This window comes from Aricia agestis, chromosome 4 (assembly GCF_905147365.1).
Source record: "Aricia agestis chromosome 4, ilAriAges1.1, whole genome shotgun sequence".
NCBI classification, from domain to species: domain Eukaryota; kingdom Metazoa; phylum Arthropoda; class Insecta; order Lepidoptera; family Lycaenidae; genus Aricia; species Aricia agestis.
This window is the reverse complement of record NC_056409.1, coordinates 4,271,748-4,293,549: the sequence shown is the minus strand read 5'-3', so window position 1 is coordinate 4,293,549 and position 21,802 is coordinate 4,271,748. Positions and strand designations below refer to the sequence as shown.

Sequence of the window (21,802 nt, the reverse complement as noted above, 5' to 3'; positions counted from 1 at the left end):
CGTGTCTTGAGACCGAGATGCATCTTGAGTACTGACCGGCCTTACTAAGCTGCCAAAACTGAAATAACACTGTAAGGCTGGATTATACATTTGCTTGCGTCCGTAATCATGCGGAATTTCCGCCGCGGAACTTCGCCATAGTGCGTTTAGACCACTGACCTCCATTATACAAGACGTACTTGTATAATGGATGTCAGTGGTTTAGGCACACTCCTCAACTTAGCAGTTATCAGTATGTTGCGTGGTTGGTCCTATACTTAAATTAAAATATAATAATAAAACACACAATGCGATGTATGAACTTTATTTATGGATAATTAATACATTTATGTTTTTATTAGGTACATTAAAAATAAATAAATGCTCAATGTCAGATTCATTAAAAGCGACTACAAAACTATAATATGCAACTAATAATAATAATCTAACTATGTATAAAACTTTTGTTGCATAGGTATCAGGGTAATTTAATTTGCATCGTTATTTGACTTTCTAATGTTATTGTTAAATGTTTACTCACAATCATTTAAGTATCTTGTTTTTTTCGACAAAAAGTGTTTATGCTTGTTATCATTATAAGGAATATAAAAAAATATTATTGAAAACTGTACTTGATTCATGGATAAAATTATACTAGACAATAAAAGGCAAATAAAATATAGAAAAGTCTGCATATTATGTATGAATTTTTAGTATATAGTGCATATTATAATATATGCAATTATCATGAGCACATTATTCCAATTTGTGCCCACTTCCCGACATCTAGCTTAGTGCTTGTCACTTCCGAAATGACAAACGCTCAACATAATTTACTATCAGTTCAACATTGCTCACGCCCGCACTCAGAGACATTTAATGATTACGAAGTATTTTGCGAAGACACAAAATATGTGGTCGCAAAGTCATAGCCGTACACTAAGACATACATAATTAGTAATCATTAAAATGTCAGCGCGGCTGCAAGTCTCAGAAAACATAAATAAATGAACAAAGAAAACACACTAACCATTGCTAAAGCACAACATACTATTTAAAACTATACGTATAAAAATCATGGGGTTCTCAAAATTTGTACAAATAGATGCCAATACTGAAGGGAATGTTTAGGTTTACATATAATTCAAAACGTAATATTAACAGGTCGCCTCATTCCAGCTAAAAAGTTTGCTAATAAACCTACTGGATGAATGCAATTATATGGACAAACACAACACTTATTAAAACAATAGAACTCGACTTTCTTACTAACATACTGAACAGTCTTATAGAACTCAGACATTTTTAATCCAATATCAACAAACAAGACATTTCTATGTACGAAACAATGCAGAACTAAATTAGAAATGCAGCAACATGCAGATTTCACAAGGTAACCAATAAAATGTAACATGTAACTGACCGAATCAAAGTATTAATCATGCCACGCCCAGTGCATAATAACGATATTTTACAACCAAAATAAGTAGGATATTTTTACTTTAATACTTAACAAGCGTTTTTACATATTAATGATAATTGCAAAAGATGTTAATAAATGTACCCTTTTGTCATTTTTATATCACTGGACAACAAACAAAAATATTACGCAACACAAAAATTTTTCAATAATAGTTTTCATATGAAATGAAGACTAAATTGATTTGTAAACAAATATTTTGATCGCATAAGAAACCTAACATGTTTTCCGTAATATTTTGTTTGAAAAACTATTTTTCTCTTCTTACATTAACGTCATGAATAAATGCTTAGTGCAATTAATGTGATGGTTAACATGAATTTAATACGATTCTATAATGTATATTGCGTTAAGAGTAATTAAGAATAACAGTAGGTATAAGGCGTCTTTCAGCCCAATTAGTGAATTACTACTAACATATGGGGCAATTTTGATAACGGCACACCGGTGCATCGTGCATAACATTAACAACTCACAATAAATTTCGTTCTCGTCACAGACAGGCAAGACTTCCAAACATTCACGTAGTCCCCATATCACTAAATTTAGTTTTACCCTGACTATAAAGATACTGTTATATTGTCATGAAAAATTATGAAATGAGTATTTCATTTTTATGATGAACGTAATCTTCGAAACTTATTTAGTGGTATCTATGCAGAAAAGTAATGACTAGTTTTTTTTCGTATGAAATTGGGACGCGTTGGGCTAAAACATAACTATTGTAGATTTGGCAAAGTACTTATTTTCATGAAAATTATTGCCTTAAAAACAACTCTATCGCTGCTTTAAAGTCCTATGTAGGTTTTTTCTTGTCCATAATCATTATCTACATAACATACGACAAAAACCACACGTCAAACGACTAGTACTAGGGACGTAGGAACTAAACTGAAAGCATTATAGTCAGCACAGCGAGTACCAGGATACATATCAAACTATCACTTATTTGCTATCGCAAATAGCTCACGGGATCCCTGATCACTGTAAGGACATTATATACATGAGATTATTAGAGTAATGGACAATTCGATTACTTGTAAACGGGTGTCATAGACAAAATATAATTTCTGCTACTTCAACAAGACATTAATCCATGTAGATCGCTACAGACGGTGGGACGGGACTGCCTATCTCTTGGACGAGCTCTTAATCTGTTGTAACTTGAGACGGAGGACGTCCACGTCTGCTTCATTCCTCTGGGACACTGATTGCGTGGTATGCAACTGCGAAAGATGGTTTCTTGTGAATACAATACGGAAATGACATTGGGCAGACATAATGTCATAAATATCAATTTTACTGTGCAATATCACGTATTATGCAATATTGTTGACCATCTAGGGTTGATATTGAACGCGCCCGCCTTTCAATATTTTTGTCAAATAAATTATTCAATAATATTGTTTAATGACATTGCACATTAAATTGATCGTCTAGGGGCCCACTTACATTTAAACGATGGTAAAAGTAATTAGTTACCTCTAGCTGCGGGTCGATGCTAAGTGGGCGTGGCTCGACGTCAGTGAGGGCGCGGTTGTCGGCGACTGGCGTGCGCGGCTGCGACGATGGCGAGCTGTCACTCTTCAGACCTGCTTTAGCCTATTCAAACGAAATATAATTAGTGCCGAGTTCCAGCGTCTTGTATCTTTCTGTCTGTCTCTTTTTCAAATGTGCCTAAACAAATGCGATAGAATTATTAAGAATAACGTTTTCCAATACTAACGCATGGTTAGTAAAGTTTATTTAGTGGACGTTGGAAATCCTGCTGACATCATCAAGGTCGTTTTGCCTGCTATAGTTTGTGCGTTTTAAAATGATATGGGTGACACTTCTCATATTCCTTGCTACGGGTTTTTTTTACAAGAAAACAAAAAAAAATCTAAATGTAATAAATTATATTCCATCTACAAAAACAAATGTTTCCTATAATTGTAAATGAATAAAAATGAAAAGTTGCTAAATGCTAACTTATTAATATAAAATTATAAATTTTAACTGTGAAAATTATTGTTAAGGTGAATAGTAAAGCAAAATGCGTTTTAGACGTCTTTTTGGCGATGTTTTACAGCTAAATTACAGATCGGGAAATACAGAAGTTTTGTGTAATTAGAAAGTGTATCTTGAAATATATTGTCGTGAACGATATTTTTGGTGATCTTTATTCAGTTATCAGAAAATATATTTTTAAATCGCGTAAGATGTATATTTTAGGATGGGTTTTTTTTTTGGTTTAGCTAATCCGTTTATAATGAATCTTTGCATACATGTTTCTTTATTTTTTATCTTGATGATCGCGAACCATTTGCGATAAACAGTATTTCAAAATAGAAGTTTTATCATCAAACTCTTTAGTGCCTACTGTAAATCAAACTCCACTAGTAAATGTAGTAAAGCATTTGCTCATAAAATTTAACAGGCGTAAATTAGTTACAGAATGCGTCGTTGTCAACTCGAGATATGTACAACGGAGCGCGGCGTTGCCGTTCCGCGCACACGGCACAAGCAGTGCGTGCTCTTCTTTTGATTAGTCTCACTTTGACAATTTACCGGCTTTAAGTTTTAACAGTTTGCACTTTTCGATTTTGAAAAAAGTGAAAAATAATATTATGATCATGTGATCATCAGATGCATATTTTACAACAGTTTATTATTTATCGGACATTGTAATGTAAATTGTTACGTAAATGTATAGCGTACAGAATAGTTTATCACAGAGACTTCAAACAATTATTTTTTACTGTTACACTATTATACCTACATAACTATAGGATGTTTAAAAAATGTTTGCCATACATGGAGATAATATGCCATAGCTTCAGGGAAGGTTCAGTATTGTTAAAGGAAGCCGTAAAATTTTAAAAAAATACTTTTAATGAACTTTTTAGGGTTCTGTAGTCAACAAGGAACCCTTATAATTTCGGTCTGTCCGTCTGTCTGTCTGTCTGTCCGCAGTCTTGCTCAAAGACTATAGGACTTACAAAGCTGTAATTTGGCATTAAGACCGAGCTCCCTTTTTTTGCTGTGTTTTCTAATAAGTATTACGATCCCGGAAGACGATGAAACACAAATGAAATTGAGATTTATTTAATGATTGTATATTTATCTGATACTTGCCTAACGGAAAACACGATTCACTTATTTTGACTCTATAGTTTCATTTTTCGAAATTATGAATTTTTCTGGGTTTTTCAACAAATATCTGTTACACTTATTGAGTTACTATCATTCAATAACTTGCACTACTACAATCACACACTATATAAAAGATAAACTAAAGGAAATATTAGAATTGTATTTAATTTTTAAGTAATCAATAATCATCAAAAACATTTTTGGGACTAGCGAAATTTACTTTCGTGCTATAATGCGCCGGACCGTTGCTACGCGATATTGTTTACTATTAGCTACAGCGCAAAATACATTTCATCATCATTTAATATACCTTCATGTGTATACGCATCAGACAATGCATTGATTTTCAAATTGTTTTTATTCACAAAATTTTTATTTTTGTAATCCTGTAGGATCCAAGGTAGGATAGTTGAAATTGATGCAACCGAAGGACAAAATTTAGAAGAGTCATTACATCAGATTAATGATAACACGGATTCAAATGTCCAGTAAGAAATATTATTATTATCTTTTAACGTAAATATTAATTATTGATTATATTAAAAACAAAAAGCCAGACTGGAGGGAGTAGTAGTATTTTTTTTTGTCAGCACAATCAGCTGCCAGAATTAGTGGATCCTAGATATCCGAGAAAAATACCTATTAGGGACCCATAGTATATAACAGAGACTGTTACAAGAAAAAATGAAAAAAAGTCAGAAAAAAGAAAATTAGTCCCCCACCATTCAAGCCAACAAGCCCCATTGCCCAAAAGGAAAAAAAAATAACTTAATAATTCTCAAATTTACTCGAATACAAAAATTCCTGTCCTGTCCAATATCCGGAAGTCCAATATTTTGGAGCAACCCCAGATGGCACTGTAGATGACGACACTATAGTAGAAATAAAGTGCCCAAAATGTTGTTACAATGTTGGTGTAGAAAAAGCCATAAATGATAAACAATTAACGTTTTATAAAAAAAACCAAAGGCGGGTTACAAATAAATAAAAACCACGCATGGTTCTACCAAATACAGGGCCAGCTTCATGTAACCAGAAGCAAAAAATGCATTTTTGGTATATGGTCTTCCAAAAACATTCCAGTTAAAACGGAAATAATCTATCATGATGAGGAATTCTGGGAAACAAAAATGGAGAAAAAGCTGAAAGACTTCTATATGGATTGCACTTCTATATGGTTTTTATTTTTTTGTAACAAATAAAAACCACGCATGGTTCTACCAAATAAAGGGCCAGCTTCATGTAACCAGAAGCAAAAAATGCATTTTTGGTATATGGTCTTCCAAAAACATTCCAGTTAAAACGGAAATAATCTATCGTGATGAGGAATTCTTGGAAACAAAAATGGAGAAAAAGCTGAAAGACTTCTATATGGATTGCACTTCTATATGGTTTTTATTTTTTTGTAATAAATAAAAACCACGCATGGTTCTACCAAATAAAGGGCCAGCTTCATGTAACCAGAAGCAAAAAATGCATTTTTGGCATATAGTCTGGCAAAAACTTTCCAGTTAAAACGGAAATAATCCATCGTGATGAGGAATTCTGGGAAAGAAAAATGTAGAAAAAGCTGAAAGACTTCTATATCAGTGGCAAAATATGAAACATTCATCTCCGCGTCTTCTCCCCTGAAACCTCCCCCACTCCAAATATCATGAAAATCGTTTGAGCCGTATTCGAGATACATATAATACGGGACATACATAAAATACGGGTTAAAAGGGGATAAAATAAAAAAGTATTCTATGTACATATTTATTTTATTTAATTAATTCGAAAAAAGAAACAAGTAGTCTCTGTTTATTATTACTCTGCCCACCTCTGCAAAATAAATTGCTAAATGCTACATCTAGCGGAAATATTATGTAGTACCGTAGCTTGGCAACCTACACCTCCTACTGCTACATTGATTCATAAACAGATGGCGCTCCGCGTCAAACGTCCAAGGTCATTTGCTTAGATATTCGTCTTAAGAAAATATTTGAAAAATGTCAGATGCATGAAATGGAACTTATGCCAATAGAGATTGACACTGTTGAATCGAAATCAAATCGATAAAAAGGGCGGCCATTTTAAATCGCCGGCGACACTCTGAAACTCAGTACGAAATCGATAATTTAGATTGCAATTCCTTTACGAAGTGGTTCGATATTTTTAAATTATCGATTAATTTTCTTAGGTAACTTCCCTACTATTGTCAATTATAATGTGTCACCCATATCATCTTAAAACGCACAAACTATAAATACAGACGTGCGTCGATATAATATGTGAATAGCTTTCATCAAATATGTCTGTATTATTACGATACATAATATTGGCAACATCAATAAGATCTCAAATTAACATACCTGTAAAGCTCGAAGCCTCTCTAGGAATATAACATGAGATTTCTCGTCGTTTTCGTTGCTTATGTCTGTAACGAAAACAAAAATATTGGCTTAAAAACCTTCATATAACTTACAACACAATGACAATTGCATCCGAAATACTTTTGACTCCAATCCTTACGGTAATCTACATGGCTGACTTAATTTTCATTGGCAAGGAGAGATCCTTAAAGTCCTGGAAGTAGCTTTTCTAATGTGGGCTCTACACTCGCGGCGCCCGCGAAGGCCGCGAACCGCGAGTGTGGAGGGTTTCGCTGCTCCGTGTTTGCGCTTCGCGGCTTCGTATTTGTGTACGCATCGTGTTCACAGCGCGTAGCATCCGCGAATCGCGGCCGCAATTCGCGCCGCGAGTGTAGAGCCCGCATAACATATCAGATCAAGATATTGAGTAACCATGGAGTAAATATTTTTATCAACAAGCAGACTGTACTATCAGAGACGTTAATTCATAGGCAGATGGCGCACCTACGTTACCTACGTATATTGGTCGCGTTTGTCAAACCTGGTCGGCAGATCACAATTAACATTGAAATGACATGATCCGACCAAATAACTTAGGTCCGTCAACTGCCTACGAATCAACTTCTCTGATAATACAATGAGTACATACCGATGTTGTCAGGCTTGTAGTCGCTCTTATACAGCGAGACGGCACCCAGGCGGCGCTGCTCGGCCACGTCCCGCAGGCCGCGCTCCACGTAGTTGCGGAAGTAGAACGACGAGCCCTGCATGAACGTCCAGATGTCCACTTCGGGGTGACGCTCCTGTGACAGGATATAACCATGCTATAGCATAAAACTTGAGAGGTGTCAAGGGACACCCGGAAAGAACGAAGATTCCACAAAAGTGTCGGACAGGAATACTAAGTACCACTCATTATACTTATCAACACCATCTGCCTCTACTTCGCAGGTACTCAAAAGTGTAGAGGTCAAGTGTCGTTCCGTCTAGCCTCCTTTCGCAACGTGCGATAAGGAACTTCGTTCCAATATTTAGATGTATTTATGTGTTTGTGACACACTGAACTTCTCTTAAACAGCTGGACCGACTTGAATAACTTTCTTGTATGCATTTGGGTGAGGGCCCATATTATGGTATAAATTCACAAATCAGCCCGGCAGGTGGTCTGTCGGGTAGCAGATACGTTGTCCTGGCAGCCTGACCCGTTATCGATTTGCTGAATTTCATAAAAATCGGACCATTTTCATGGATGACAGACGACGTATGCAAAACTGTTGATGACTGCGTCCATAACCCATATCGGCTTCGGGTTTCCAGCAATGACTCAGATCCTATAAATTACTAAAAGACAACAAACATACCCGTAGATCGTACAGCTGCGCCAGCGCATCTCTATTATGCTCCTTAGAACCGATGCGCTTGAGTATGAGTGCGAGTTCCTCGTGCACGGCGCGCGGCAGGCGATTCGCTGCTATATTACTGCTGCCGATATTACTGATGTTGCTCATAGTGTGTGTCACGGCTGGGGTACCGTTCACGTCCGCTGGATCCTTCCGCTCGTCTAATTTTAGTTGCTGAAACGTTTTATATAACTATAAGCTTATTTTGGTCTCATAACTGTTCCTCATAAAACAATAGTAATTTCAAAAAACAACAAACAAGTAAATAGCACTATTCAAATCGGCTGTCCTAAAAGGTTAACTCTTAAACCAGCCTGGTTTTATTTCATACTTTTAAGATCATATTATACTGGATAAGCCAACAGAACATACCTTCAAAACTTTTTGCAAATAGGGGTAAAGATCAGACTCATTGAGATCGGATATTTGAGACAGGTGGTTTGTTATAGACGAGCCCTTTATCTTTACAAGAGTATGCACCAATGTCTTCACAGTTCTGTAAAGAAGATGCTTGTTAGGAAATTGTAACCATATCTATTTATGGAAAAATAATCTAAATTATTTTCCTTTAGTGATTCAAAGATTCAAACGCTATTAAAATACAATAGTTTTTGGAATGGACTCCCAATTTAAAAAAAAGCTTCAACTACAAATGGAAGCATTATAACGAGTATGTAGGGATTTTGAGCATATAAGTAAACTTACCTATAAGGCGTGTCACTAATATCAGGGTTTTTCTTCCAATAACTGTTCGGGTAGGCCTTATAGAACAGGTGTATCTTGTACAGAACCTCGTCGTAGTCTATTGAGTTGACGTCCCAAGTGGATATCATCTTCAGTGTCTTCCAGAAACACTTCAACAGCAGATCTTGGTAGCGCGGGTAAGCCGGATCGGACTCTACTATTGAGTCGTGTAGAAGCGATACGATGGCACTATAGAAAATCAATAGGCTTGTTTTTATGCTCCTTTATATATAAAAAATCATTTACTAGCGACACATTCCGAAAAAAGGGTTGTGTGTACTATAAATTCCAGTCGCAGGAAAGAAACAATCGTCCACTGCTTGTCTCTTTCACACGCGTACGGTAATATTGGTAACGAGCTTATTTATAACGCGTGGAGTTTATTAACCAATATTTTCATGTGTAAGTCAAAGACGAAAATATACAAAAAGCGATAGGTCAAATAACTCATTTCCCACTTTTCTGCGTCCAAGCTTTGTTATTCTACAATCACGCATTTACATTAAAATATGTATGCATACATACCATAACAACGCAGTCCGCGGCGAATGCTCCAGCACGCGTACGCACACGTTGTTGAGTATACGCACGAGCCGCTCGGCGTCCGGCCCCGTCCCCGCCGCTCCACCTCCCGCGCCCAGCACCAATAGCAACTCTCGCAGTAGCGCCCGCAGTGCGCTCTCGCCTACGCACCCGCCGCAGCCGGCCGTGTCGTAGAACTGTCACATAATAAAGTATTTTTAGCTTTGACGACTTAAACATTATTATAATGTGAACATTAAATGATTATTGAAGTTTATGATTATGATTCTATACTTAATATTATAAAGATGAGAGTTTGTTTGTTTCAACGTCGTTCAACGGATTTAAAAAATTATTTCAGTGTTAGATAGCTCATTTATACGGGAAGGCTAAAGGCTATATATTATCACGCTAAGACTAATCAAGCGAAGAAACAGAGGAAAATGTGGAAAAAATGGGGAAAATTATATGAAACGGTATACTTATGAACTACTGGAGTATTTTTTGTGTTATTTGGCATTGATTATAAGTAGACCTCGTGAAGGATCATAGGCTATTTTTGTGGGCTAATTTGTCAGTGAAATTCCTTATTTAGGCGGGTGAAGCCACGCGTGACGTCTACTATTTACGTTATTCGTCTATTTATGTTAAAACACTTACAGTGGTAAGCGCGCCCACTAAGAACTTGTATGCGGCGAGTACTTGCTGGTCGGGCGGGGAGGTGCGCAGGCGCCGCAGCTGCGTCGTCACCGCCTCCACAAGCCGCGCCTCGTGCGCCCGCAGCGCCGCGCCCCGCCCAGATACTAACGCGCCGGACACTAGGGATAACGCTCGCACGGCCGCCTAGACGAAAATATAGAAATGTTAAAATTAAAATATTCCACAGTAACACAATATTTTTTTTAGCTAGCATACTCACACCTTACAAATGTAAATATGTAATTGTACTGTCCTTGTTCAATATGTTGGAAAAGTTGCTTAAAAACAATAATAAAATACTTAATAGTTTATTAATAATTGATTGACTTTTTTATTTGTAAGGAGGTATGAATATAAACACTAACTTACTAATATTTATTAACTGTTGCCGTCTTTGTCCATGAAGTGATTCCAACTTATCAACAAAGACATCGTTTGACACGAAAAGTTCAAATTTTTTTTGTACAGAACTCTTACAAAAAATTTCCTAAATGAATAAGCTATACAATGTTTCGTCTTTTTCTTCTTTTCTTTTCCGATGTTTTAGATAACGACAAAATGTTGTATCATCGAGGAAATTGATTCCTAGGCAGTTGACGGACCTCATTTGGTGGGCTTATGTCAATTCAATGTTAGCTGTGATCGGTCGGATGGGTTTGACTTAACGCGACTAAGTTACTTAGGTCCGCCAATCTGCCTAGGAATCAACATCTTTGATAGCACTATAGCTTTTCCATTGTATAAATATTATTATTGGTAACACGAAGTTAAATGGAGTATATTTACACTTACATTTAAATCAGGACTAGCGATGGAGTGTATGGTGTCAGCGAGCTGGGAGTCGTCGACGGATGGTTTCTGCGTGTGCACCGACACGAGCGGGTGCGGCGCGTGCGGCGCCGGTAGACGCGGCGGCGACATCGTCACCATACTGCTGTTTGTGTATAAGAAACTACAATTATTACTTTAGATTTTGCCACTTTTAAGTGTCGGATAGGCTATCCACAAGTTATCTGACAGATGGAGTATGGAGTACCTGTCAGATAAGTTATGGATAGCCCATCTGGCACTTATCAGAAAGTGGAGAAACAGGCCCTTAAAGTATTAGGTTTTAATATGGACTGAATATAGATTTCCTTCTAGAATTTCTTCTTCCTCTAGAATTGAAAGAAAGCTTTAAAAAGGGAATTATTAAGAAGTTTACACTACGAATAATAAAAACCAAGGAAACGTAACTCCCATTATACTTCAAGAGTTTTGAATTTGGTTTGTTGGGTCCTTTTCGCACACTTAAAATGACAATAGCTACGAAACAAATTAGCTAAAATTTACGAAATAAAGCTGTTCACAATAATTGACACTTCTTTAAGAGTCCGTATACGAAATTTTGACAAAATTTTGAAGAAAGCGACAGAAATAATCTATATAGATAAAACTCTATCCAATTCGAGAAAAAAGAAAAAAACAAGCAAATTGTGCCAAAAAACACGATTCAAAACAACCTAAATCTCACATTATATTACTCGCCACAAGGCAGCCTTGAGATTTAGGTTGTTTTGAATCGTGTTTTTTGGCACAATTTGCTTTTCTTTTTTTTTTTCTTTCTTCTCGAATTGGATAGAATTTTATCTATAGATTATTTCTGTCGTTTTCTTTTTATGAATTACAGCTCCAAGTTGCCGAAATTAACAGCAATTCTTTGCCCATTTTCTCTAAAATTTTGCCGAGTTACATATTTTTTTTACTCAACTATTTCATATTAAAGTGGTAAAAAGTAATTCCAACATTGTATAGACGACTTTCTCAACAGTACATTGTATTTTTTTCATACCGTTAAGACGTCAATACAATTCATAAACAGGTGATATTCTAAACCTTTTACAGCAAAAATCACAAAATTGTCGCGGGTTTGAGTTGGATTATTTAAAAATACTTTAAAAAAAACAAAAATCTAGCTGCAACATTAGATTATAATTGAAATGATCTTACATGTTGTTCATTAAAACTTATAGAAATACTGTATTTTAACTGTTAAATCAGCGAAATTGGCAAAATTTCGTATACGGACTCTTAATCATACAAAATTCTTGCATGTATTCGGGTCTCTTTTTGCATAAAGTGTGCATGTATTCGGTACACATTTTGTCGCTCGCGGAACAAATTTATTGACACAGTTACTCTTTCTTAGTTTTTATTATTCGTAGGGTTTACATGCAATTATTTCATTAAATTTTAATAACAAAGATGAGGAACTTTCTCATTTTCGTAATAACGGGCTAAATAAACTAAATCTCTTAAACTTGAATCGCAATCATTTTTACTCCAGAGCCACATTTAAGGGTTAATTCTATAATATTGTAATCAATTCTATCGTATTGACCCTAAGTGTCTAAAGACACTAGGCCGAAAAAACGCGGCCGAAGTTCCGCATGATTACGCCTGCAAATACTTTGCATTTTAAATTACCGACGACACACCATGCCGAAATTACGTTGCGTTATATTGTATGCGTTTGACATTGCTGACGTAATCATTCGGAACTTCGGCCGCGTAATTTCGGTACGGTGTGTTTAGACACTGGCCCACTTGCACAGATCTGAGTTAAAGATAACTCTGAGTTAAACATCATGGCATATCTGTCACTCACCAAGTGAGTGATAGAGATGACATGATGTTTAACTCAGAGTTAACTTTAACCCAGGTCTACGCAAGTCCGCCTAAGAGCTACGTCACTTTTAATCCAATACCTCGGTCTCGTCGGCGCCGTGACGTTCCGGACCGTGGACACAGGCACGGGCTCGTCCAAGAACTTCAGATCCACTTCCGACAGGTCCGGCTTGCGTATGACCGGAATGGCCGCGTCCAGCTTCGCAATCAAGTCCGGATCCAAGCCGAACGGACCCTTGATCACTTTCGGCTCAGGGATAGACCTGAAAGTTTATAAACGTTATTACACAAAAGTTTTAGAAGCGAAAGATTGCAAGTGTGTGTGTTTGTTACTTCTTCATGAAACGAACACTGGATGGATTTGATCTGCAAGATAGTCGTTTAGATTCTTGAATAACTCGTGAGCTAATTATTATTAGAGCTAAAGTAAAAATTAAGTGTTCCCGTGGATATTACAAAATAAGTATATTTGAAAGAAAAATATATACAAACATTTTTATTTATAAACCAATATCACATAATAACATTCACAGCTCATAGCTTATAGCTAGCAATATACCGTTAAAATATCGTATTAGTTATCTATTGATAACATCGATAACATATTCACTGTCATTTCTAGATAATATTCAACGTATCTATGTCACAGAATAGTAATACATAATATTTTGGTCAGCAACATCTGTATTTAAACAAAGAAATACTGTCAGCCATCCTGACATAATAAACAAGTATGTATGGTCCTTATTCAGTTGTTCGTCCACCCATCGCTACTTGTTTTTTTTCACTTGAGCGCGAATAATATATTGCGCTTGCCTTGGACCTCTCGCATCTTTTCGCGCGGGCGATAGATAAGAAGCGACAATAGACGATTCTACTTGATAAGGACCGCATTTTGTCGATTTTGGCAATTGGCTGGCAGTTTGCAATTAAAATTTTGAACAAGGAATAAGGATGAGTTTTCAGACTACAGTTAGACCAGGTTAAATGTATACACGACGTGTCAGAGTATAATATTGTTCAAATCAGGGTTTTTGATATTTTATTTGCCACTAAAGGGAGCTATGTAGTCGTAGGGTATTTCGTGTCAAATAGACCCGCTGTCATATGCAAAGAATTTAAACTGAGGTAGAGGTGGTGTACTCTAAGAAATGTCATTTGAAAAGCAATCCTAAAACAATACACTCAAAACATTACTCACACACAGAAACTAAAAGTATATCTACGTAGTCAAGTGCGAGATGCCAATATGCGAGATAACAAGAGTGACAAGGATGCAGGCCTATGACATTCGGTCATACCGAACGCAAGCGTAACTCCCCGAAAGATCAAACGCCCGCAAGTACTGACTGCAAAAAAGTCAATTACAAATTAAGATTTTTTTGTTATTAAGTTTATTGTTTTTAATAATAATATTAATTAAATTTAAACTACAACTTACAATTAACTGATATTTAATAGTACCTGCAAAGGGCGTGCGCGGGTGAGATCAGTGTGAAGCGGGAGGATGATCGAATGCATTGTATAGGTATATAATATTATGTTACCGTTAGAATGCGGAATACGTTAATGTTCAAATTAACTAGGTAATCTGCAGATTTCCTGATACCATCCGGTAACGTGTGAAATTTAAATCAAAAAAGCTAATTTTTGTACTTTACCTAGTTAGTTTGCACAGTAACGAATGGTACATCGTTGAATTGCGGAAGACAGTGAACCAAACACCTTTGTTACGCTCCTTCGCTGGGACTGCACCCCTCTGTTCCTATGTTCGACGATTTGGTCTGTTATATTTTATCAGTGGAGTAACATTAACAACAACAACATTGAAGTTAATATTGAATATTAACTTCAATGTTGTTGTGTTCCTTTGTTTATTTTTTTCTTATTATGGCGCTTAGGCTATATAACCATTAACCATGGCCAGTGTCAAATAAATGGCGGGAAAACTATGTTCTTGTAACAATTTTTAGCATCGATTTTCTATTTGGTAAAGTCCAAAGTCTAGTCAAAGTCAAAGTAAAAGTCAATGCAGTCAAGGACTCAAATAGGTCGATTCAGTAAAATGGTAGACGCTTTACTAAAACTGTCGATGGAGTTTAGGGAGGAACACAAAAGGCACGTTTCTGGAAGGTGTATCACTGGCCTACACTTGTGCATGATAATAAATATCTAATGGTTAATATTCTACCAATAAAACACATTGAAAACCCAAAACAATCTTAGAAAATTAATATAAAACACATTAACGTCACTCTTTCACAATCTAAGCTAAACTCTTCCTTCGTTTATGTCCTAAAAAAATTTGACTCAAGCATGTTAACCTTATGGCTACCACACACGCTACGGTCTGCCGGAGATATCGCCTGCAGGTATGCCTGCGTAGGTGTCACTCGAAAGAATTGATTCTCGAGTTTGCGCCGGTCGAATGCGCAGGTCCAAGCAACTGCACAGGTCTATTCCGACAGTTCCGACACACATTTCGATTTACTTGCGCAGGCATACCTGCACAGGTAGACCTCTCCGGTAGACCGTTGCGTGTATGGCTAACATTAGACTGTTTTTAATTGTTTATGATCGGTTTTTTTTCTAGTTGATTTGATCTGTTACATTTTATCAGTGCAATAATATTTTAATATCTTATTCCTTTGTTAATGTCCTTAAAAATTAAATTCAATAATCCCTATACCTACAACTAAATAATATGATTTATTCAAACAAGAACCTGTTTTATGCAATTTGCCGTATGCATGGTCAGTAGTCTGCAGATTACCTAGATATTCTGCAGATTATCTAGTAATGTAAGAATATAATCATTTTTTTGCACTTTAACTGACTCACCCAGATAATCTGCAGAATACCGCGTTAATCTGCACTCTAACTGGCTTACGCAAATTAACGGTAACATATAAGTACATACATACATACATAGCCTGTGAGACACGTCATAACTCTTTACTTTTTGCTTTGCTGTAGTCAGGTAAAAATTATTCATCTATTGTGAACAACTATGATAGTTACCTGTGAAAGGTAATCCCTGAAGATTTATTTGATTTAATACAAAATCTTATAACACAAGATAGCATTTTGCCCTTTGACATTTAATATCTGAAAATAAAACTAAGTTTGTTTTACAAATTTCGTTGCTAACCGTACACACTCGCATACGACCGTCGCGTACAGCGTGCCAGTGAAGACTGACTGCAATGGTGTGAATTAGCTCTATTGGAACGGCGGAACATTTGGTGCGTATGGCATGTCTACATCAGTTTAAATAGAAGTCATTGGTCATATGTCACGATATAGCTGTTATAGCTATATCGTGACATATGACTGCGGGTTAACACGATAGACCCTAAGGCTACATAGCGGCACCTGCAGGGCTAGCATAACAACAATTGACATGGGAAGGAATCGACATACTGACAGATTTTACATACAAAATGGCGGATTTCCATCGTCTGTCACTTTGTCTATTTTTCCGTAGAAAGAAACCGTTTCTATGGTGACCATGCTACGCCTGCTGGTGGCAAACGGAATATCAAAGACCCTAATTAAATACTCACGGCTGCACTGGCGGCGGGGGTCGCTCCTCTACCTCCTCTTCCTCGTACTCATCAACTGGAGGATTGTCTGACATCACCTGTTCATTCTCCTACACAAATATTTTATGACAGTCAATTAAAAAATATAATATATTTCGTATGGATGAATGGATTCTAATCGATTTCAACATAATATTGAATTAAGTAAATTCAACTTAATTTGTTAAAACTTAATTAACATTTTTTTACGTGGGAGAGCCATACTTCGGCACGAATGGGCTGGCTCGACCGGAGAAATACCACGTTCTACAAGAAAACCGGCGCTGTTTCACGCCGAGTGAGTGAGTTTACCGGAGGCCCAATCCCCTACCCTATTCCCTTCCCTTCCCTTCCCTTCCCATCCCTACCCTTCCCTAATACCCTATTCCCTCTTAAAAGGCCGGCAACGCACCTGCAGCTCTTCTGATGCTGCGAGTGTCCATGGGCGACGGAAGTTGCTTTCCATCAGGTGACCCGTTTGCTCGTTTGCCCCTTATCTCATAAAAAAAAAAATTCAAAAGAACTTTCAATACAAAACGTTAAAAAGCGTGTAACTATTGAACCTACAAAATCACTAGAGAGTGCTTTTCATAAAATAAATAAACTCAAGTTTTCCTGCAGTGTGCGAGTTAATGAATTATGGCTAAGAATCTCGATCATGTCAGCTTTCAAACAAAAAAAATTGAATCAAAATCCGTCCATCCGTTTGGATGCTGTGATGCCACCGACAGACACATACAGACACGTCAAACTTATTACACCCCTCTTTTTCGTCGGGGTTAAAAATAGGGTATTACACATACCTCAGGCATCTGTTGTATGGGCCGGCCGGACGCGGACAGCGGCACGACCATCGACCGTCGCTCCTCCGCGCTGCGGCTCTTGCCCGCGCGTTTTATGCGCTCCTCCAACAACGATAGATCTTTGTCTGATATCTGTATAGATATTTTTATTATTTGTAACACGAAAAATTTCATACGCAACTCTGTTCTATGACGTACTTGTGTAAACGCAATCATTGCAAAATACCGGTTAGCACTTAGTGTTATGTTTGATACATAACACATTCAAATTGCCACAAAACAAGAATTATACTTGTGTGAGTGAGATGAGATGTTTTAATATGATATTCAATGAAAGAAAATATTTTTGTAGCTAGTAAAACTTTTAAAATATTATACTTTATTTTTTATTGAAGTACACATTTCAGGCCTTTGTGAAAATTTCAAGTGCCTACCTGTTGCCATTATAGATATCGAGCAAAAAAGGCCAAAAAAATCACGTTTGTTGTATGAGAGCCCCCATAAAATATGAATATTATTTTATTTTTAGTATTTGTTGTTATAGCGGCAACAGATATACTTAATCTGTGAAAATTTCAGATGTCTAGCTATAGCGGTTTTGAGTTACAGCCTGGCGACAGTCTAACAGACAGACAGACAACGAAGTCTTAGTAATAGGGTCCCGTTTTTACCCTTTGGGTACGGAACCCTATAAACAAATTTCCCACCATAGAGAAATGTTAGAATTTTAAATTTCCCCCCAGTTGACGTCATCGCCACATGAACTACTCGCCCTCTGCCCCTACTTCGCAGGTACTAAAAAAGTGTCGTTACAACTTTTTCCGTCTAGCCCCCTTTCGCAACGCGCGATAAGGAACTTCGTTCCAATAAGGGCAATCCTCGTACCTGTCCAATCATCTTGTACACGCGCTCGCCGTCGAGGAAGTACGCAGTGGCGACGCAGTTGAGCGCGGCGGAGCGCACCGCGTTGTCGCGATCGCCGATGAGTCGCGCGAGCTCGCGCAACGCCGGCCCCGGGCCGCCTCCCGGCCCGCTGCCCGTCACGCTCGAACCGTACGTCTCGAGCAGGTGGTTGATACACTCGAGGCATTCTGGACAAAGGAAGAAAGTCGAAAAGATAAACTTGAAAGTTAGTGTATTCGTGTTTCTTTTATACAAGGTTAGTAGTTAATAAGAGTGTGAGTTAGTAAATGTAACATATTTTTACCGCAGCCAATGAATGGTTTCTCGCTGAAATATTTAACTAGCTATTTAACCGAGCTTTGCTCTGTAGTCGATAAAACACGAATAAAATGACATTTTCTAAAAATGATTCCTAGCTAGAAAACCGGCGTGAAACAGCGCTTGCGCTGTGTTTCGCCGAGTGAGTGAGTTTACCGGAGGCCCAATCCCCTAACCCCTACCCTATTTCCTTTCCTACCCTCCCCTATTACCCTATTCCCTCTTAAAAGGCCGGCAACGCACTTGCAGCTCTTCTGATGCTGCGAGTGTCCATGGGCGACGGAAGTTGCTTTCCATCAGGTGACCCGTTTGCTCGTTTGCCCCCTCATTTCATAAAAAAAAAAACGATTTATACTATACTTTATGAAAATAGTTGGAGCCGATTCCGAGATTCCAATTATATACATATGTACAAGAATTGCTCTGTTAAAGATATAAGATTAGCGAGTAAACTCTTGTCTTATAGTTATGTTGTGTGTAATTTAAGCCAGTAACAGGCACTTACCAGCTCTTTGTCTCGCGTTCTTGGACTTCAATCCTTCCATCAGATATCCAAACAGTTTAGTCACTGAGTACACCACACATATCTGCTTGAATAATGCTTTGACGCCGTTGCGTACGGTGTCTTTTGGGTCTCCTACCTAAACATTTGTTAACATAATGTTGACTGTTTACCACTACTACTACCACTTTATTTCACATCTGTTTGTTATTTTAACTAAGAACAGCCGCATGACAGCAAAATATTAGGTTATTCGGCTGGATTTGGCTTAATTTAGTTAAGACTTAATAATAAATATTATAAAGCTACTATATTTTCGCACATATCAGTTTATAATCAACTTCAAAATCCTTACCTTCAATACCAAGTACGGTATAAAACAGTTGGCTTCATATTCAGCCATAGTGTAGTCAACATCAATCAGGTATTGGAATACTAGGGCCAAGTACTCCAGACCCTTGAGAATGACTGAGGGGTTCGTGTCGAAGAATCTCAGGGTCAGCCATTTGAGCACCAGATCTAGATTAGCCATTAAAGCTGATCCATTCTCGTGTAAATCTTCGGAGAGAGCTTCTATTGCTTTCAAATGATATCTGAAAGAAGAAATAACCTTTAGTAACTACAAGCAATGTAATTTTAAGGGCAAATAAATACCGATATCGATCTCTTGTATATTCACCGAAAGGTGGACATAAAAGACGACGCACAGAATTTCATACTATTGATACATATTTTGTAAGATGTTTTACGTCTCAATACGCCGTTTGGACTTATAATTGTATAGACTGTCGACAGTCGACTGTGTATAGACGCTCTTTTCGAAAAAATACATTTAATACATACCTGAAGTCGCTGTGAAACATGTTCGCAACAAGTTGTTTGTTGAGACCGGCGCTATTCATTTGTTCCTTCAGAAGATCGAAGAACTCTTCGCGAGGTGTCGTGAAGTTCCATTTGAGGACTACGACAATACAAGTTTTTGTTTTTCAATATTTTTTTAAAGTCTGCTTTAAAATAATGAGCAACTTTCTTTCCATAAGAATTATACAATATTATTATGATAAACTATGAATAAAAAAATTTGGATTTTATGTTTTCTATTTAACTGAGATGCTGTAATTTTTTAAGCATTTATTTTGTATATTACCTTTGAGTTTCTGATCATCTATAATCCTTTGGTTCTTGGCGTTGTTGCTGGGCAGCAGTGGCGTGAAGTCCTCTTCCTCCTTCTTACCGCGACTAGAGGCCGATGCCGGCTTGACAATCTGTTCAAAAAGATACCCAAGATTCCCATTTTATTATAACTTCAATGTGTTCTCTTCATGTCTAGACTTTTAAACGTACCTTATTCTTAGGAGGTAGTCCGCCCTTCTTCTCTGCTTCCTTCTTCAAAGCACCCGCAGACTTGACGCCGCGCGGCTCATCCTTCTTGCTTTTAGCGGCGGGCAACGGTTGCACCGGCAGGAACGGCCGAGCCTTGTCCAACGCCGCCTGAACCACCGTCTTGGATGCTGGCTGTATTTCACATTTATATTACTTATGTTCACTATTTCAACATTGAGTTTGTTAGAATACTTGTTATTTATATTTTCATTATAATGAGATTCGAAATTGTGTGCCAATAAAGTTTGCAGGGCAAGCTCTAATATTATAAGATATTGTGCCTTGATTTATGAATTAGTAGTTAAAATTACCTTAAATAAACGAATAGCTAAAAACAAATTATTGTTTTTTTACTTAAACATACATTATTTAACCACATACTACGAAAAACCATTTACCTTAACTTTATCCATCTGTTTGTGCATAGCCTCATAACCTAAATGCAGCATGAAAGGCAGCACGCAGTCAGCGGACGCTTTTCGCACGTCAGCTGCGCGGTCCTCGAGGCACGCGAATAGTATTGGCAGGCAGACACTCAGCTCCTCGCGCGGGAATGATTTCGGTGGTACTGAAATACAAAATGTTATTGTAGCTGACCAAACAGCAATCCTGATTCACGTATTTGAAGTGTTTAAAATGGATGCCTTCACCATGACCGACCGACGATGTGTTACATTGTGTATATGTTAAGATTACGTCACGAACACCAGCGAGCACCTTTCAAAGGCATCTAAATATCTATCTTTTTCTCTATCCTAAATACTGAGTTTAATACGCCAGTACACAACCTTAGTATACACTTACTGTCAGGCAGTCGCTCAGCGAGCCACAGAAGCAGAGTCGCGCGCAGCACCGGCGAGCCGGTCTTGAGCGCGTCGTGCACCATCTCGCCGTCGAACACCGCCGCGCCGCCCGCCTCGCGGCACCACGCGCCGGCACACCCGGCCGCCGCGGTACGGATCCACGCCTTACTGTCGCCAAACGCTGGAAAATGTATGACGTTAACAAACTAGGTTTGTGGACTTATTAACCAATGACGATATTTACGAAGCGAATACAAAGACTCCTGTCTTTTTCTGGTACACGTTAGTTGTAAGTTACTTGTAAGACAAAGACAGGACAGACAGAGGACCTTCCATAGTATACGATTCGTAAATATATTTATTAGTATAAGGCTTCAAACTCAAAATCGCGGCGCACAGCTCGCGGCGTACTAGACGGCTTATCCACACAAATCTATACATTGTCACGCGCCGCCACTGCTCCCGCGCCGCTGCTCATTGATTTTGAAACTGAAGCCCTATACTAATAAAGATATTTATGAATCGTATA

General features: G+C 37.6%; 1 protein-coding gene across 3 annotated transcripts in view; it reads right to left on the bottom strand.

Annotated features, from left to right (window-relative positions):
- Window positions 1–1,712: 1,712 nt before the first annotated feature.
- The window catches only part of LOC121726681 (protein mini spindles), a 33,391-nt gene continuing 13,301 nt past the window's right edge, over window positions 1,713–21,802 (bottom strand). For 2 of the 3 annotated variants that reach the window (XM_042114152.1, XM_042114151.1), the window contains exons 17-37: window positions 21,275–21,454; window positions 20,869–21,038; window positions 20,432–20,602; window positions 20,235–20,352; window positions 19,931–20,048; window positions 19,443–19,680; window positions 19,091–19,226; window positions 18,250–18,455; window positions 17,365–17,496; window positions 16,544–16,632; window positions 13,058–13,240; window positions 11,103–11,244; window positions 10,272–10,454; window positions 9,615–9,808; window positions 9,051–9,278; window positions 8,718–8,841; window positions 8,307–8,519; window positions 7,595–7,748; window positions 6,946–7,010; window positions 2,942–3,061; window positions 1,713–2,685 (exon numbers count right to left, since the gene is read on the bottom strand). In XM_042114152.1, the coding sequence (XP_041970086.1) occupies window positions 2,590–2,685; window positions 2,942–3,061; window positions 6,946–7,010; window positions 7,595–7,748; window positions 8,307–8,519; window positions 8,718–8,841; window positions 9,051–9,278; window positions 9,615–9,808; window positions 10,272–10,454; window positions 11,103–11,244; window positions 13,058–13,240; window positions 16,544–16,632; window positions 17,365–17,496; window positions 18,250–18,455; window positions 19,091–19,226; window positions 19,443–19,680; window positions 19,931–20,048; window positions 20,235–20,352; window positions 20,432–20,602; window positions 20,869–21,038; window positions 21,275–21,454 (3,260 nt within the window). In that variant the 3' untranslated portion in view covers window positions 1,713–2,589. The remainder of the gene's footprint in view (window positions 2,686–2,941; window positions 3,062–6,945; window positions 7,011–7,594; window positions 7,749–8,306; window positions 8,520–8,717; window positions 8,842–9,050; window positions 9,279–9,614; window positions 9,809–10,271; window positions 10,455–11,102; window positions 11,245–13,057; window positions 13,241–16,543; window positions 16,633–17,364; window positions 17,497–18,249; window positions 18,456–19,090; window positions 19,227–19,442; window positions 19,681–19,930; window positions 20,049–20,234; window positions 20,353–20,431; window positions 20,603–20,868; window positions 21,039–21,274; window positions 21,455–21,802) is intronic. The other variant, XM_042114153.1, reaches the window with a different exon arrangement.